Genomic DNA, 19,112 nt, shown 5'->3' with positions numbered 1-19,112 from the left:
AGCAAAACCAGATCTGGGGATTTACAGTAGAGCATCACGGAATATACACTAGGTCTCGAGCTTCTCAGAGAGTCTGAGCTTGAAAAGCGGCCGACTCGGAGCCGAGGGATCGGCTCCGAACCCACGTGTAAGAACAAAACGGCGAGACAGAACTTCACATCCTTCTTTCCCCATCTATCCAGCACCCTGGAATCTCTATCAGAGGGGGTAGGATTTTTGGCTGTAGAGGCCTTTACAGCTTTGGGACCCTGTGAGATAGTCTCAGGATCAGCAGCAGGATTTTTGAATAGGAATTTGTGGGAGTCAGGAACCCTGTAATATCTGTCTGGCTTACTAAGAGCCGGAGGTAGGTAATCAGGAGCCATGTTTAATTCCGAAAACACATCAACAATGTCTAATACAGGAGGTATAGCCCAAAGGCCTATGCTGAAGGAGAAGGAAATCCCTAAGCCTCTGATTCAGAGAAATCCTAACTCTCCCAATGAAAATGTTCCCTTAAAGTATGCAAGGTTTCACCAAAAGCATAATCCTCAAGAAAAGATGCAGATGGGATGGATTCTTCTGTATCTGAATCCTCATAGGGTGGAATAGACAATTCCTGATCAAGAGAGGAATCAGAAGAAATGGAAACCTGATCTGAAGACTCATAATCAGTATCTTGCCTAGGCCCCTTAGCAGGGGGGGGGGGGTGGGAACCCCTGATCAAGGTAATTAAGTCCTCAGCCATTTTGATCATCTGTTTTTTTAGGCATTGGGGCCTGACCATGTGGCTCATGCGTCGTTTTTTTAGACTTAGATGTTTTTGTTCTTGTTTTGGAGCTGGTGTCTGTTTTATATAAAAATGTTGAGGCCTGAAAACACCCTCGGAAGCCGGTGCCTGCTCAGCGGCTCAGGACCCATCCAAGGGAGAGACATCCACGGGTTCAATACTCGGAGAATCGTGCGGCATACCAGACTCCGCATGGGTCTCAGTAGAGGCCTGTGACTCAAATGTAGCAGGTATCAGGGGCTGCGAAAGCACCTCACTAAGTACCGGCGAACCAGTGACTGGCTTAGAAGCTTAGTCTGTTTTTGACCTCAAAGGTCTGTCTTTTTCTTTGCATTTTTTGTGAACTCTGGTAGTCGGGATTGCTAACTGATGACATTTCAGTGTAATTAAATCTGGATCCAAAATATTTTGAAGCAAAAATATACAGACGCTTAATAGGGTGTTGGTTAAATCTAGCACAAAACCGACAGCAAGGCACGTTATGATCTGGGCCTAGGCAAGGAATACAGTACAAATGAAAATCCTTGAGAGGTATTTGCTTCCCACAAGTAATGCAATTATTAACTTTTACTGACATCGGTAAGGAGCAAGAAAAAGTTTCCCCAACGGGGTACTTAGCTTTAATTGAAGACTTTGGTTCTGAAACTCGAATGCAAAAATTTCAGGAGTCGGCCGAGACAGCAACCGACGCAGAACCCAAAACTGTTACTCAGGCCGATTGAGGGCAACCTACCAGCAGATTATCCAAATCTAATGACTGCAACAGTGAAACACGAAGAACATCCCATTAGTCTGAAACTGTTGCAAAAAAAAAATGGAGATCAAAATTTACTGGAAGAAAAAAAAACAAGGCTGGGGGGTGGGTCACAAGATCTCGGCTTTGGGAGGTTTGAGGCTTCTTTGTGGAATCCCCTGCCATTTCTTCTTAAATGACTGTTTACTGTACTTTGTTCAGACTGTTCATTCTGCTTTTAAGTCTTCCTGTCTGGCAACAGATTACAGACTCTTTGGAAAAGGAGGGCTGAAACATTGAAACAGTCCGTGGATCACTCACTTTTTGATCACCTCTGCAACAGAGGCACCAAAAACAAAATATTTATCCAAAAGGGAATTTAAAATCTCATTCTTAACATCTGAGAAGTACTGAGAATGCAGCCGTGTAAACCTCTTCAAAACAGTGCTACGGACCATTTTCCGGGAAGTAATATCAGTCATACACACATTGTAAGCAATGAGCAGTGACATGCAACAGAAGGAACTAAATTTAAAGATTCTTCCTCACAAGAAGAAACTACAGATAAAACATTCCGCATACTTTCAAAACTAGCATGAGCCTGACAATTCAAAATTCTGAAAATCAAAGTTGAAGTATGCACTCCTCCCCACACTCAATTTCTTATCATTATCAAGAAGTGTAGGATTGAAATTAAGTGCTTAGCAGCAGAGGGATCTGTAGCTGCTGGGTCAGGCCTGGGAACAGTGTATAAAAACTTAAAACTGAGGAATTTTATACATCCTATTTGCCTTTTTAGATGCAGCTGTATAACTACAGGACAACTGTAGGTGGGAAACAACCGCTGAAGCAGACTGAAGTAAGCAGCCCCTGTAATTAAAGATCCACACAAGGACGGGTAGGATTTTACTGAGGGACTTTGTAATGCTCTTACAGCTATAAAGCCCCCTCTAGGATTATTTGTTCCTGCTTTTGCGTCCTGGTCTTCTACTCTGTGGCTAGTGATAAATGATCAAAGTCACTGTTCTTTTAAGCTTTTACCTTCTGATAAGGACAGTCGTGACATGGGGAAAAAAGTGTACAGTTCTGCTACCTTAGCTTTCAGGGCTATTAACTACCAGATTCATATGACAAGGTATGTACTACTGCGTCTTCTAAGCTCGGGGGCCTTCTGACAGATATGACTTCTGCCATTTCTCTCTCAAGTTCTGCTTCCCAGGTGCTTACTCTATTAAACACAGCAATGATGCTGCTGATCCCTCCTCCTCCAGGGCTACTACATCTGATCTGTGATGAGATGGTACTGTTGGGTTGTGCCTCCAAGACTCTTCCTGAGGACGTCAATGCTAAATTACTGGACCCTCTGGACAACCAGGATCTCTCAGGTACTCCAGCTGCTGAGCTTTTTAAGACATTACAAAATAAGTACAGTTATGCAGGATCTGAAACCAATCCTCTTTTCTGTTATTCCTAAACGTCGAGAAATTATCTAATCCTTTTGTCTGTAGGCAACTTAAAACAACCAAAGACAGTTTTTCCTGACAAGCTTTCTTAGCGTACTAAATGTCAAAAGCCTACTTTCCCTGACAAAACTGCATCCATTTGATATTCAACCACTTCTACCCATCTGCCAGACTGCTCTATCTCCGGTTAACTCAGTCCTTTCCTTGGCAACAGATCACAGACTTTTGGGCGCTTTCTATTATCCAAAATGGTTATGTTATGGGTTGAAGTCCCTTACACCATTTTCAAGCCTTCCTCAGCCTCCTCCATGGCAGCTGACTCATTTTCCTTTAGATCTTCAGGATCGTTTGGTACAGGGAACCACCCAACCTATACCCCTTTCTCAGCAGGGCAGCAATTTCTACTCTAGGATGTTTCCGTTTCCCAGGGAGGAGTCTTGGAGGCCCATTGTAGCCTTCTCCTATCTCACTTTCATAAAAGTTCCTTCCTTTATGATGTTGTCTTTTTAGATACTGTTTCCTCTGTTGCTTCCCCAAACTTTTGTGGTGCCCCTGGATTTCAAGGATGCTTACTTTCACATTCCTACTCACCCTCTGTTTCTTCCTCACATTATCAGAATGCTGCTTTGTCTTTTGGTCTTTCTATAGCTTTGAGGGCATTTACCAAATGCCTGGCCCCACTGGTAGCCTTCTGCAGACTTCAGGGAATTCAAATACTCCCTTATTTGGGTGACCTTTTGATTCAGGCCCTCATCTCAGCAACTCCTGCTTCAGGATCTTCACTTCACTATACTTCACAGTGTGGGGCTTGCAGTGAATCCCAAACTCTGTGTTGACCCCCTCTAAGGACCAAGTGCTTCTGGGATGCAGGATGCAGACAGCACACATGGCTCGTCTCCCACCCACCCATACCCCGATCCTGACTGCTTATTTTCAATCTCTTCTCAATCATCCGGTCCTTCCTTCAAGGGAATTTCTGAGAGATCTGAGGTACATGGCATTCACTACTCCCATGGTTCCCTTTGCCAAACTCCATATGAGAAAATTTCAATTGTACCTCAAGACTGTTTGGCTTCAACACTGCCATCCGCTGGATTTTCCTGTTCTTCTCTTGCCCTGTTCTCAAGCTCGAGCTCCACTTGTAGTTTCACCAGATTCTCCTCAATCCAGGTCTAGCTTTTGAGGTTTCTCTTCCCAGTCAGGAGCTGCACACAAATACATCTGATCAAGGTTGTGGAGCTTCCTCCAACAATTGCAAGGTCAAGAAGCTTTCATCTCAACAACTGGCAGAGCATAACATCAAGGAGAAGAGTGCCTTCATTCTGACCCTTTCAGCATTCCAATCTTTTTGGGGACCAGGTCCTTTAAGGATTTTCACAGACAATACCACACAATGGATACATCAAAAGGCAAGGGGGCACAAAGTCTTACCTTCTTTGCAGGCTGGCTCTTTAGGCTTTGGATTTTGCATTTCGCTATCAATCGTTTCTTCAGATGGTTGACATTCCCTCAGAGCACAACCTTATGGCAGACACTAATCAGACCCATGACAGATCCTCATGGAAGGATGCTTCAGAGAGACAGATGTTCCTGGACATAGCACATCACAGAGGTATTCAAGCAAATCTTTTTGCCTCCCCTCTAAACAGAGAACTTCCCCAGTTCTGTTCCACAGTACAAAGTCTTCTGGCTTGGAAAGTGGATACCCTCTTTTTCCTGGAGGGGAGCGGAAGAGAATGTTTCCATATGCCTATCCTACTCTTCCCTCTATCAAAAGTCCTGCACAAAATCATATGAAATAGGCCCATAATCTTGTTGGTGACTTTTGGTCCAGACAGCACTGGTTTCCCCTTCTATTTCATCTGTCAAGGAGTAATCACAATTTAACTCACAAGATGGATCTTCTTACACAGAAGGAATTGCCTAAATTCACCCTCACCTGTCCACTCTTCAGTTGATTCGTTAGGTGACAAGGTCTTCATTCCCTTTAGATACTATTTTTTTTTTTTGAGGACAAGCTTCCAGTTTTACAGGAGGCCAGAAAACCCATTACTAAAATCCTACAATGGCTAAATGGAAGAGAATAGTACAGTTGTGTACACTTATTTATTTATTTTACATTTGTTGACCGGGCTGGTCCAACTGGATACATGTCCATTTTCAGTGGAGGCCCGGGGAGAAAAGCTCCGCACTACAAAATAGTATTTACAAGACATAAGTACATTGTAAGTTTTAGCTATTATAGAGGTATTTCCTATTGTCATATTAGTAGGATGGTTCTTACTGAACAGAGCTATGAATATAGGTACAAAGATGAAGAAGAAGATGAAGCACAACATTGGTAGTATAGTAATAGGGGGGAATGTTTAAAACTATATTAGACAACAATGCACACTATTGAGCAATAAAGTCACACCAATATAGTTTGCTAGTAGGCTAAGTTAGCTAGAAAAACACAATACAGCAATCAAGTCTCCGATTACAAACCAATACCAAAGTTAGTTATAAAAGTCACCCATATGATGTTTGTTAGTAATTCAATTAGTTATTAAATAGTTCACTATTAATAGGTATACTGATATGCACACAATTATAAGTAAGAGGTAATTTTGCTTGTGCTGGTATGTAGAGAGGTGTCATCATATAAAGACTGGTGTTTAGTCTGGATTAGCACAAGGGCATAACCAGTGAGATTTGAGGTATGTTTTAATTTTGGTTTTAAATAGGGGAGCTGAGGAAATGGATGTAAGGTGATCTGGGAGGGAGTTCCAGGTTTTTCCCACTGCGTTGGAGAACAGAGAGTCACCAGTCAGATTGTTGGTTTTATTTATTTGCACTAGTAATTTGTTTGATGAGCGTAGGATCTTTAGGTTATAGTAGGGGAAGATTAGGTTGGTGAGTATGGGAGTCTTTGAAGGTTGGTATAGTACCTTTTGGACTATTGTTAGTTGGTTCAGTAAAATTAGATTTGACAGTTCTAACCAGCCTAGTTGTTTAAGATTGTTGCAGTGATGGGTTCTGTAGGTTGAGCCAGTTGCAAATCTTGCTATATTATTGTAGGCGATGGAAAGTTTGTTCATATTGCTTTTGCATAGTTTAGTGTAGACAGGGGATGCGTATGTAAGGGTTGAGATTAAATGGGTACGGGCAATAGTGGACCTGGCTTTGGGGGTTAGAAAGGGTTTGATTCTGTAGAGGGAACCTAGTTTTTTGTTAATAGTTTTTATAGTGTTATTAATATGAGGCTCAAAGGAGAGGTTATCAATTAGTACCCCAAGTAGTCTTGTGGTTGGTTCTGGAGGTATTTCTGTACCATTAGTTGAGGTGACACTGAAGTATACTGGGGAAGTTCTGTGCGTGAGTGTGAATAATAGCATTTTTGTTTTTTTGGATTGAGAATGAGGCAACGGTCAATGAGCCATTTCTCAACTATGTTAAATACGTTTTGTGTTAGAGACTGAAGTAGTGACTGCGTCTTGGCTGAGCATACTAATGTGGAATCATCTGCATACTGAATACAGGTGGCTTGAGGTATGACTTTGTGCAGGTCATTTGTGAAGACTGAAAAGGGAAGGGACCGAGTACGGAGCCTTGAGGAACTCAGAGGGTTATTGGGAGGTGGGAAGATAGGCTATTCTGCCATAATACAGCTTGTTGCCTGTTTTGTAGGTAAGATTGAAACCACTGTATAGTGGGAGGAGCTAGTGACAAGTTTTTGAGAAAGTTTATGAGTAGCTGGTGGTTGACCATGTCAAAAGCTTTTGACAGATCAATAAAGAGAGCTGAGGATAGTGTATCGTTGTTACGATTTTTGTTGATGCAGTTGGTGAAGGATAACAGAGCAGAGGTGGTACTGTGAGATGGTCTAAAGCCATGTTGACAGCTAGCTAGCAAGTTGTTTTCAAGTAAGTGTTTTAAGAGCTGCTTATGAATGCACCTCTCCATGATTTTTGCTAGGGGGGATAATATGGCGATGGGTCTGTAATTAGATAGATCATTGGAGTTGCCACCTTTGTGAAGGGGAATAATATGAGAAATTTTACAGAGTGATGGGATGGTACCCTCAGAGATAGTTCTACTGATGAGAATAGTTATGGGGTAGGCTATAGCTGTAGCAGCTTTTTGAAGATATTCTGCAGGTAGTAGGTCTGCAGCGAGAGTGGTGGGTTTTAGTTTTTGAATTAAGGTGCGGACAAGGGATGTGGGGACAGGTTGAAATTTGAATAGTGTTGGGTTGATAGTGTTGAAAGGATGTAGGACCAGGTTGGAATAAAGGTAGTGATGGATTGTTAGTACTATGGGAAGAAGAAGTTGTGTTGGGTGACAACTGATTGGCAAGAGATTGAATGGTCTCTGTAAAAAAGGAATTGAAGGAACTGGCAATTTGGTTGGGTGTATTGTCTTCCGAGCCATTGGGTGTGGGTGTGACTGAGCGGCCTGGGTGTATCAGTTTATTGATGCCAGCCCAGAATTTTTGCGGTTTATTTTGGTGGGTTTGTTGCAGATGACAGTAAAAGTTTCTTTTATCTGATAGAATGGCTTTTTTGGTTTTGTTTCTTATTTGTCTATACTTTACTTGATCTGTGGGGCATTTAGTGGTAAGCCAGGTGGTCCTGAGTTTAGTTTTTTGGAGGATCTTTTATTTGGTGGTTTTGGTAAGCCATGGGGCTGGTTTTGATCTACATCTAATTGTCCGAGTAGGGGCATGGTAGTCCAGTGTGGTTAAGAATTTGGAATTCAAGTATTTGACTGCTTCTTCTAGTGGTAGGCGTTTAAGGGGTGACCAGTCACAGGCTATTAGTTCTTGTTGAAAGTTGTTGAGGTTAAAATTTTTGTTAGACCCAATACTCTTACAGATGGTTATGTTTGGATTTTCACTCTTATACCTGATTAGAAATGTGAGTGAGTGGTCGCTGAGGTCTTCAAAGAGGGTACCTATTTTATACATTTGTTGATTGTGATTTGTAAGGATCCAGTCTAGTGTGCTATCATTGTTAAGTTTATTAAATCTAGTGGGAGATGTGATGGTTTGAGTGAAACCATGTAGGTTGATATGGGTAGAAGGTTGCTCAGATATACATCTACTCCAGTTTATGTTAAGGTCGCCAAGTATTATTGTTTCTTGGGGGAAGGTGGTGGAAAGCCAGCTTAGCTTATAGCTGCTTCTAATGCTGTATAATTCCATCCTCCCAGCCATAGCTTTGGGATTATCTACATACATCATACACACACATTTACCACTTACCATAAATATAGATGTTCGAGTGTATTCACTGTTGCAGTCATTACATTTGGGTAATCTGCTGGCAGGTTGCCCTCAGTCAGCCTGATTAACAATGTCTTGGGTCCTGCGTCGGTTGCTGTCCCTTCTTCCATGACGTCAGGTCGTCAGAAGTATAAAACATACAGCCGACGCCATTTTCATCAGTTTCTTGCTCCAGATGTCAGGTGCCCCCAATGGGGAGCAATATATCTATATACATCATACACAAACACACACACACATATACACACATATGCATGTAATTTAGAATACAAAAAATATACCTCCAAATAAAAGCACATACACCAAAAAGGCTTTTGAGCATAGTAAAGGAGAGAAGAGGTATAGTAAGAGAAAAACAGGGGGCTGGTGGGTAACCAGGACTGCAACAGTGAATACACTCGAACATCTACATTTATAGTAAGTGTACACAACTGTACTATGTTCTTCGTGTTTCACTGTTGCAGTCATTACATTTGGGTAGAATCCCAAAGATATGGTTGGGAGGATGGAATTATACAGCATTAGAAGCAGCTATAAGGCCCTGCAGGACAGCAGTGGCAAAGCCTGCTCTGGATTTAGAGAACAGAGGTAAATGGTAATGTTTGAACGTATGAACTGAGCTCCAGGTAGCAGCTTCTAGAATGTCTCTGGTAGGAACCCCTCTGAGAAAGGCTGCAAAAGTAGATGCAGCCCTGGTGGAATGGGATCTGATCCCCTTGGGGTCAGGTTTATCATGCGGCATGTAGCAAAAATGAATACAATGGCTTACCCATTTTGAAATAGTCTGCTTTGAGATAACCTTTTCCTCTGCCCCTGCAGCAAATGCCACCAGTAATTGTTCAGATTTTCTTAGAGATTTTGTCTTAAGTAGAATCTTAGTTGTCTGTGTATATCCAATGAATGCAAAATCTGCTCACCTTTCTGTGGATTTGGGAAAAAGGTTGGCAGATGTATAGTCTGATTAAGAGCCACACTAGATACCACTTTAGGCATAAAGGATGGATTGGTCCTGAGAGCCACCCTGTCCAGGTAAAAGATAATAAAAGGCTCCACTGCCATGAGAGCCTGTAGTTCTGAAATCCTTCTAGCTGAAGTGACTGCTAAAAGAAAATCTGTCTTCCAAGAGAGAAATTTTATGTCTGCAGTAGTAGCTGGTTCAAAAGGTGGTAGGGTGAATTTTTCCAACACAAAATTGAGGTCCCATGCAGGAGTTGGTGCTCTCCTGGGAGGTCTTAATTTTTTGGCCCCTCTGATGTACTGCTTTAGCAGGGGATGAGAAAAGAGGGGAGGGCTCTGTGATGTAATGAGCTGAAATGGCAGAGGCATGGATTTTTATGGAAGGAAAAGATAGGCCCTTGTGAAGCATCTCAGTTAAATATTGCAGAATCTGAGGAATTTGGGCATTCCTGTGCTTATTCCTTGTGCTTGGTTACAGGCACAGAATGTTTTCCATTTATCAGCATAAGATTTTCTAGTACTAGGCCTTCTAGCCTCAAAAATGACATCCATCACAGGTTTGCTGAGAGATGTAACTGGTGAAATTAATTAGCCATGCTGCAAGATTCAGAGTTTGCAGTGGAGTGTGCAGAATTTGATAGTTCTGCTGAGACTGTAGATAAGGTGTCTTAGGCAGGTACTACGGAGGAAGGTGCGACATATTGCATAGGAGCGGTTACCAGTGTTGGTGAGGCCAGTCTGGAGCAATCATTTTTGTGTTTTCCTGTCTGAGTTTTAGTAAGACCTTGGAGAGCAGAGGCAGAAGGGGAAGGCATAGAATGATAGGTTTTTCCAGCTGAAGGATAGAGCACCCACTTTCCAAGCTTTTTTGTGATTAATTCTTGTGCAGAATTTGTCCAACTGATAGATCTTTTTGCCTCACCTCAAAACTATGGCTGGGCTCCCCCATTTGCGTGTCAACATGCGGAAGATTTGTGGATCCAGTTTCCATTCGTGTGGGTCCATAAGATTTCTGCTTAGTTAGTCTGCCAGAGTATTTTGCTTTCCTGGCAGGAATTGAGCTTGTAGATGTATTTGGTAAGTCAAGGCATTGTTCCACAAGGCCATGGCTAGTCTGCAATGGGGGTAGGAATGGGTACCCCCGTGCATGTACCAAATGACTGTGGTGTTGTCTCTATCAGTAGTTGTCCTGAATGAAGTTAGCCCTTGAAGGCTGTCAGAGCATTCGGTACAGCTAGCATCTCTTTCTGGTTGATATGTAAGTACATTTGATTTGGGATCCATTGGCCCTGAATGCATCTCCCTGCCAGACGCGCCCACCAAGCATATTCTGATGCGTCTGTAGTCAGGGTTTGGGTGGCAGGGGATGGAATGAATGAGTCTCTTGTGTTGGTGACAGGCCTCTGCCCACCACAGGAACTCTTGCTGCAGGCAAGGAATGATAGGAATCATTGTTTCCAGGCTGTGACAATGTTGACACCATAAGATTTTGGTACCACTGAAGTTTCCTCATATGCAGCCTTGCATATGGAATTATTAGAATGCAGGAAGCCATGAACCCCAAGGCCTGCAGAATTTGTCTTGCAAATAGCTGGGTTTTTGAGGCCACTTGTTTGAAGTAAGTCATCAATTGAATTTGTTTTTCTGGCATGAGGTTAGTCATCTGGGCAGTTGTATTCAAGCTTGCACCCAGGAATGTAGGGTACCAGTTGTGATTTTTTTTTTCATTTATGGTGTACCCTAGACAAGTTAGAAGCTTTTTTACAAACGCCAGATGCTTTAGAGGAGTGTCCTTGTTTTCTGCCTGAACTATACAATCGTCCAGGTAAGGATAAATTTGAATGTTTCTTTGTCTACAAAATGCAATTACAGGTGCCAGGCACTTTGTGAAAAACCTGGGCGCAGTAGATAAGCCAAAGGGCAGTGCAGAGAACTGGTAATTCAAACAGCCTGCTTTGAAGCGGAGGTATCTTCTGCAAGATTCCCTGACTGGGACATGCAGGTAAGCCTCTTAAGTCTAGAGTTACCAACCAGGCATCCTTGCCTAGCATAGGCAGTAACTGTTGTACAGTCAGCATCTTGAATTTTGGAATGTCCAGAAATGTGTTTAGAATGGGTAAGTCCAGAATTGGACGTCATGATTTGTTTTTTCTGGATACCAGGAAAAGTCTTGAATAAAAACCTTGTCCCTTTTCCTTTTCTGGTACTGGTTGAATAGCCCCCATATTCATGAGGGACATAACTTGTTTCTGGGCCTCTGCCCACTGATTTGGAGGTAGATCTGGCCATCCGTTTGGGATTGGCAATGTGTGGAAATGAAATCTGTATCCCTGGGATACTATATTTACAACCCACTTGCCCTGGGTAATTAGTTGCCAATTTTGTGCATGAAGTGCCAGTTTTCCCCCCAAAGGGGCTGCCAAAAGATAAGTGCTTGGTGACTGCAGAGGAAAGTCACTGAGACTGTTTACCGTAGGAAGGTGCCTTGTTACTTCCAGATTTGGAGGTGGAAGCACCCCATTGTTTTGTTCTGTATGTTCCTTGAGACTGAAATCTGGAGCCTTTGGAGTGTCTGGGTTTGACCTGAGCAGCTCTGGTGGGTACTGGAAAGGACCAATTCTTACTAGGCCAGTGCCTACTGAACCTGGGTGGCTGCACTTGTAAGAAATCTTTTACAGTTTGCATACATTTAACTTTATCTTTCATCTTTTTCAAAACTTCTTCTGCCTTACTACCAAAGAGACTGTCTTGTTGTAAAGGAGCATCCAACAATTTTGCTTTAACATGATCAGGCAGATTTTTCTCCTTGAGCCAAGCATGCCTTCTTATCATAGATCCAGTTACAGCGTCCCTGCAAGAGGCCTCCAAGGAATCAAAACCACATTGCAAAGTATGTTTTCCAACTTGTTCAGCTGAATGCAATACATCCTGCAACTCTTATTTTCCACACAGAAATCTGTTTAAGTAAGCCCATGACATACTGCTGCTATTTGAGCATATGAAATTGACAGTTTAAAAGCTCTGATTGCCAAGGTTGCAGACGTGTAAACCTTGTTACCCCATCTATCCAGTGCCCTGGAATCTCAGAAGGGGTAGGATTTTTAGCCGTAGAAGCCTTAGCTCCCTTGGGACCCTGAGAAATGGTTTTAGGGTCAGCAGTAGGGTTTTTAAAAAGGAATTTGTGGAAGTCAGGAACCCTGTAATATGTCTGGCTTACTAGGAGCCGGAGGCAGGGAATGAGGAGCCATGCTGGATTCTGAGAAAACATCAACAATGTCTAGAACAGGAGGTATAGCCAAAGGCCTATGCTGAGATAGAAGGAAATCTCCAAGCCTCTTTTTAGATTCTGATAAGTCCCAGTGAAAGTGTTCCCTTAAGGTATGCAAAGTTTCTCCAAAAGAAAAATCCTCAGGAGGAGAGGCAGAAGGCAAGGAATCTTCTGCATCAGAGTCCTCATAAGGTGGAATAGATCATTCCTGATCAGAAGAAACAGAAACCTGATCTGATGATTCATAGTCAGTGCCCTGCCTAGGCCTCTTAGCAGGAGGGGGATGGGAACCCCTGATCAAGGTAATTAAATCCTCAGCCATTTTGATCATTTGTTTTTTCAGGCGTAGGGGCCTGTGCACGTGGCCCAAGCGTCATTTTTTTAAACATAGAATTTGATTTTGGCCTAGGTTTTGAAGATGGCGTTGGTTTAATATACACCTTTAGGCCTGAAAACACCCTCAGAAGCCAGTGGCTGCTCAGCAGCTTCGGACCCATCTAAGGTGGAGATCCGCGGGTTCAATACTTAAAGCACCTCGCGGCATACCTCGCTGAATGGGTCTCAGTAGAGGCCTGCAAATCAAAAGTAGCAGGTATCGGGGGCTGCGAAAGCGCCTCACTGAACTGGCAAACCGGTGTCTGGCTTAGGAGAAGCTTCATCAGTTTTCGACCTCGACAGTGTCTTTTTCTTTGCGTTTTTTTGTGTATTCCGGTAGTCTGATTGCTAACCATTTCTGTATAGTTAAATCTTGAGCCAAAATATTTTGATGCAAAAATATACCGACGCTTAATAGAGCATTGATTAAATTTAGCACAAAACCGACAGCAAGGCACATTGTGGTCAGGGCCTAGGCAAGGAATACAGTACAAATGAAAATACCTATGAGGTATTTGCTTCCCACAAGTAATACAATTAACTTTTACTGACATCGGTAAGGAGCAAGAAAAGTTTCCCCAACAGGGTACTTAGCTTTAGGTTGAAGACTTCGGTTCTGAAACTCGAAAACAAAAATTTCCGGAATCGGGCCCAGCACTTGTGAACTGCTTCTGGTTCGGGCACCATGTAGCAAGAAAGACTGATGAAAATGACATCGGCTGCATTTTTATACCGACGACCTGACGTCATGGAAGAAGGTACAGCAACCAACGCAGGACCCAAGACTTTGTTAATCAGGCCAACTGAGGGCAACCTGCCAGCAGATCACCCAAATGTAATGACTGCAACAGTGAAACACGAAGAACATCAAGCAATTCACCTTCCTTTTTCCTTCTTTCCACAGAATGCTATTTTGGAGATTTCACACCTTGGACTTACAAAAACAGCTTGGATATTACCTAGACAAGACAAAAGACATCAGGAAATCTGAGCACCATTTTGTTTCTTTTCATTCCAGGAAATTGGATTTGGCTGTTCTCTCTTCCTAGATCTCAAAGGCCATTTCCTTCTGCTATTCCTTTCATGGTAAACTGCTTACTTAAGTTTGTGCTCACTCTTTCTGGGAGATTGCTTCTTCTGGTGCTTTTTTCCAAGGCTCTGGATACTAGATCTATTTTGCTAACTGCTACTTGGTCTTCTGTACACACCTTTACTAAACGTTATAAGCTAGCTGCCATTTCTAGGGCCAGGGTAGGTTTTGCCAAGTCATTCTTCACGGATTTTGGAGGGGTCCTCTGTGGCTTCCTCCTCCCATCTTCTCCAGTAGCATTTGTATTTTCTCAGTTGTAAGAAATACAACAGTGATAAGGAATGACAGTACAATTGTGTAAGACCTTGGCTTGACAGTAGCCGCCCCATTTTCATTGTTGGAGGATTCTGTCCCTCACTCCTTTCCCCTTTTCTCTATTGCCTTCCTTTTGGCAGAGAGGTTTTTCTTGGATCTTTTTATCCTTCTTCCCTTCCTGAATATACATGCTATTACTTTCTGCTTGGGTTGCTTTGGTTCTTTTGGGAGAATTCAGTTGAGGATTAGGTGCTCATGTGTCACACATCTTGTGCCTTGGATATGTGACATGCATCAGACATATAGCATCTGGAAGGTGCAAAGACATTGGTATGCTGGCCAGATGTTCAGCTATCCCCAGCAGGATTTTCCAGTTGTAAAGAATACTCATTGAAAATGAAGGACATGTACCTGATGCACTTTGGACCGGCTATGGAAGCAAAAAGGTTACAACAGGATTGGCCCCAGTAGCTGAAAATCCTCTTTTGCCACTGTTTCATTGAGGGACTACGCATGAGGCATGAGAATACAGCACCTCAGCCTGTCTGCTACAATACTGGATTAACCTGAAGTGAGCATTGCTATGAGAAAAAAGTGAGAAGACATTGCCACATTTTCATGGCCTCTCAAAATAGCATGTGCACCCCGGTTTACTAACGTATCAGACCAAGAAAGTCTTGTCTGTTCTGGAGAGAAATTAGAACATGGGGAAGAAAGTGCTGGAGTGCCTGTAATGCTAGAACTGTCATCTCCAGAACAAAATGGGCTCCTGACTGTTCCACATACCCTGAACTGTACACCACTCGAAATGACACCCCAACCTAACGAGCAGGTGTTCATAGTTACACAAACCAAGGAAAGTGGGAGAAAACGGATTTCTCTGTGTTAAGAGGGGAAGTTATCTGCCAAGAAATGTGATGATGGCAGAGTGAGGATACCCTGATTGGATGGTGGAGTGAATGCATTAACACTACAGAACTGCCATGACAAACCATGCATGAAGTACCAGTATTAAGAAAGGGGCCACGAAGCCTAGCAACTAAGAATTAAGGACACTTGAGGGTTTGAAAAAGCAGTGACCTCTTGTGCTTGTAGGTAAAAGGAAGTCAGCCTTGACAGTAGTAATTCAGCAATTTGAGATACCTGGCCTAGATGAAAACTTATGAAGTCTAACAACTGGGTGGGCTTTAAGGTTGAATTTTTTTTTTTTTTAATAGTTGATGGAAACTTCCCAAGGACCAACAATGGATTCAAATCTCTTCCGTGGATTAAAGATATTGTTCTTGCAGACAGGAGCTAGTCGTCCAAGTACCGAAACACCTGGAACCCCTGCAGCCCAAGATGAAGTGCCACCACTGCTACGCACATTATAGTGTGCGTGTGTGTGTGTGTGTGTATGTATACATGTGCATGCTTTGGAGACACCAAACAGCAGGGTCCTGAACTCTTAAGTTACTGGCCCCCACCTGGATGCACAGGTACCTTCTAGACTGCTGTGCAATTCTGATGCAATAGGCACATTGAATGGCTTGTATTGTGACAATCTGGAACTTAGTCTAAAATGCGTTTAATTTGCTGAGATCCAAAATGGACCAGGGGTCCTTATTCTTTTTGGGAACTAAAGAATCTTGAATAGACTTTGGATCCTCTGTGGTCTGGTGGGACCTCCTTGATGACTTTCTTCTAGCAGTCAGGAAATACCTTAGTGCGTGTCCCTTTATTGCCAGGGGGACCGCCTGGAAGGGACTGGTTTTGAATGCAATGGAATTATATAACCTGACACCAAATGTTGGGGCCCTGAATGGATAAGTTACTGGCCCCAGCTGGAAGTGCAAAGTACCTTCTGGACAGTTGTGCAATCTTGATATAACAGGCATCTGGAAGGTCTGTAGAGCACACTCAGTCACCCCCTTCCTCAGAAGAGAGAAACAGCCTGTACCATGACAATCAGGAACTTTGCCTTCTTCAAAAATGTGTGTAATTTGCTGAGATCCAAAATGGGTCAGAGGTCCTTATTCTTTTTTGAGAACTAAAAAAAATCTCGAGTAGACTCTGGATCATCTGTAGCCTGGTGGGACCTCCTGGATGTTTCTCTCTCTCTAGCAGCCAGGAAATTACTTGGACTGTCCCTTTACTGTTGGGGTGACCGCCTGAAGAGACTAGTTTTGAATGCAATGGAATTATACAGCCTCTGGATATGGTTTTGAATGCAATGGAATTATGCAGCCTCTGGATATTCTTTTCACCCACACATTCTTTGTGATGACCATCTAATTTTATAGGTGAGGAGACATGCCCCCCCCCCCCCCCATTTGCCTCCAGGGAGCAACAGGCAGGCAAGCTTTCAAGAATGATGGAAGGATTTATCAGTGAAGGGATCTCTAAACCCTTAATTCTGCAGTCCTCCTCTTCCTCTGGGATGCTGTCCACTGCAGTTCTCCTCGATTTTGTCAAGCCTCATCAAAAGAGGAGTCACAGTGGCAAAACTGCGACTTTCTGAAACAGAGATACACCCCCCAACTCCTCCACCACTCCTGGAGAAAGATCTTTGAGGGTTGGAGAAAAACTCCCATTTATTTGTCCTCTTGCTCACTCTTAAATGAAGCATTTTACCTTGGATCCAACAAGGAGTAAGTCATAATGGGCATAAAGGAAGGTCACCTTACAACAGTCCATGAAATCACAATTGCAGCCAAGCATGGCAACGTACAATACCAGTAGCTGCTGTACTGGAAGTTTGCATCATGGTGACACTGGCAACTGAGTGAGACTCCATTGACTTCATTGTGTCAGTTGTCTGCAGTCTCCTGATGGAGTTTGACAGCTCAAAAGTTCATCCCCTACGTCTTAGATGTGTAATTTAATGCCCAAAGACAGAGTGCTTGAGAAATACAAATGCTTCCTAAAACAACTCACTCTAGACTCTAATGTCTATATATTTAAATGCTATGTTTTTTAACTGTATAATGCAAATAATACTTTATGTGGAGCTTTTCTCCCCGGGCCTCCGCTAAAAACAGACCTGTGCCAGTCGGACTCTCACAGTCAACAAATGTAAATAAATAGACTCTCAGTTAGGAGGATGGACTGCAGAGATTTCCAAAAACTTTTTTTCTTCCAAAGTGGCAGCAATAAGAATCCACAAGTGGGGCTCTGTTCCAGTGTGGACCATCCCTGAGAGGGACCAGCACCTTTTTCTGGTTTAAGGCGAGTTCCACCACACCGAGATCCTGCCAAGCCCATTGGGAAACATCCGCAATTATGTAGGCCAAAGGGACCACACAGGAGGTAGATGGGCCTGTTACGAAGGGGATGTTTGATCCAAATGATTACTGTCATTGTTCTTAACACCAGGAAGTTTTATAACTTATCACAATCCAAGCATTCTAGTGGTTTGGCTTTACCACTAATACTATAAAGTCAAGGTTTGCTGCTGTCCTTCAGATTAAAAAAAACTCAACTGTGTAAAATCAATACAGAATTTATATGGGTGGATTGCGTGGAACATTATAACTTTGCCAACAGAATTTGGAAGGTTGGAAGTCCATTACAGATATACAAGGTAGCAGGTCTTAAAATATTACAGGGGATACTGGACTCAAACCATCATTCCAGATAGAAAGCTGCCCAACAGTAACAGATCAAAGTGATGAACAATTTATTAAAGAATAGAAAGACGAATAAGAATGAATTGACTCCCATAGCTATGTTACCAGAATGAAGACTACAACCAAATGAAATTTCCAGAAATCTGAAAGTCTGTAAGGGATTACTGTAGGATCAGTTAATGACAAGAGGAAAAATAAAGATGCAGGAGGAGCAACACACTATTAAGGGTCTAGACTACAGTAACAAAAACAGCAAATTTAACAGAACTTGAAGAATTTGTTACTGTACACAATCAAAAAGGATGAATGGCTAAAACAGTTTCTTTTGGTTATAGAAAACAGGCAAGAATATCTGGGAAAAAGAGTGAGAAATAAACTATACAAGTGTTAGATGAAGAAGGCGGCAAAGGGTCAAATACACTTAGGAATATTTGGGAGGAAGAGCAGAGTACAATTACACATGCAGATCGGGAAAGAATTATCCTAACTCCATAGAACGGTTACAAAACCAAAGAAATTTAATTTTTTGGGGTTGGAAATGTCTCCAAATATTTTACACTCCCAAGACTCTCAAACAGTGTTGTAACCATTTACTGGAGACATGATACTGACCGAAGTAGGCAAGGTCTTAAGTTATACCAGTTTAAGAGGGAAATACGGAATACATGGTGTTATTTGGCCTGGGAAAGTGATGATCACTTCATTTTGCTGCATGAATCAGTTTATACACTGAAGGGACACTGAAAACTGCAAGGGTTTAGCTCAGTTTATCATCTGTCAATAAACAATCACCAAAAAGTGGGAGAGAGTAAACACGGACAAAAGAAAAAAATTAAATTATGAAGGAAATTTTATCAAATTTATCAAAATTATACAAAATTTTAATAAAGCATAAAGTTAATCCTAAACAACATTTCTGGAATTTTATCAATTGAAAATAAAACTAATTTACCGTATTCTATCAAATTAACTTCTAATTTACAAGTCTGATTTTCACATGGACATTTTTGCATAGAGCTTTTTATACTCCTAAAAAGATAGCTAAAATAAACTCTTCTAGAAATACTATATGCTGGAGATGTTCTTTAAGCTGTGAAGCTGGTTGGAATCACATTTTATGATTGTAACAAAATAAAAAAATATTGGAAGATTAGTAATTTCCTTCAAGCTATATTCACAGATACATTTCTATTAACCAAGTCTTTGATTTTCTTGAATGTTAATGAAATAAGTGAAATGAATAAATATAATTTATATCTTCTTTGGACTATACTAGCAGTTGCTAGAAAGTGTATTACAAGGAAATGGAAATCCGCCTCAGAACCCAA

General features: G+C 42.1%; 1 protein-coding gene across 1 annotated transcript in view; it reads left to right on the top strand.

The window, feature by feature from the left end:
• Positions 1-19,112, top strand: part of CAB39 (calcium binding protein 39) — a 1,351,479-nt gene that overhangs the window by 528,166 nt on the left and 804,201 nt on the right. Inside the window, exon 9 of the mRNA XM_044070040.1 lies at positions 18,802-18,824. Coding sequence (XP_043925975.1) covers positions 18,802-18,824 — 23 coding nt within the window. The remainder of the gene's footprint in view (positions 1-18,801; positions 18,825-19,112) is intronic.

Source organism: Protopterus annectens, chromosome 4.part1 (assembly GCF_019279795.1).
Source record: "Protopterus annectens isolate FY-2018-M chromosome 4.part1, PAN1.0, whole genome shotgun sequence".
Classification (NCBI taxonomy): Eukaryota; Metazoa; Chordata; order Ceratodontiformes; family Protopteridae; genus Protopterus; species Protopterus annectens.
Note: the sequence above shows the minus strand (reverse complement) of the source record. Positions and strands in the feature narration are given on the sequence as shown.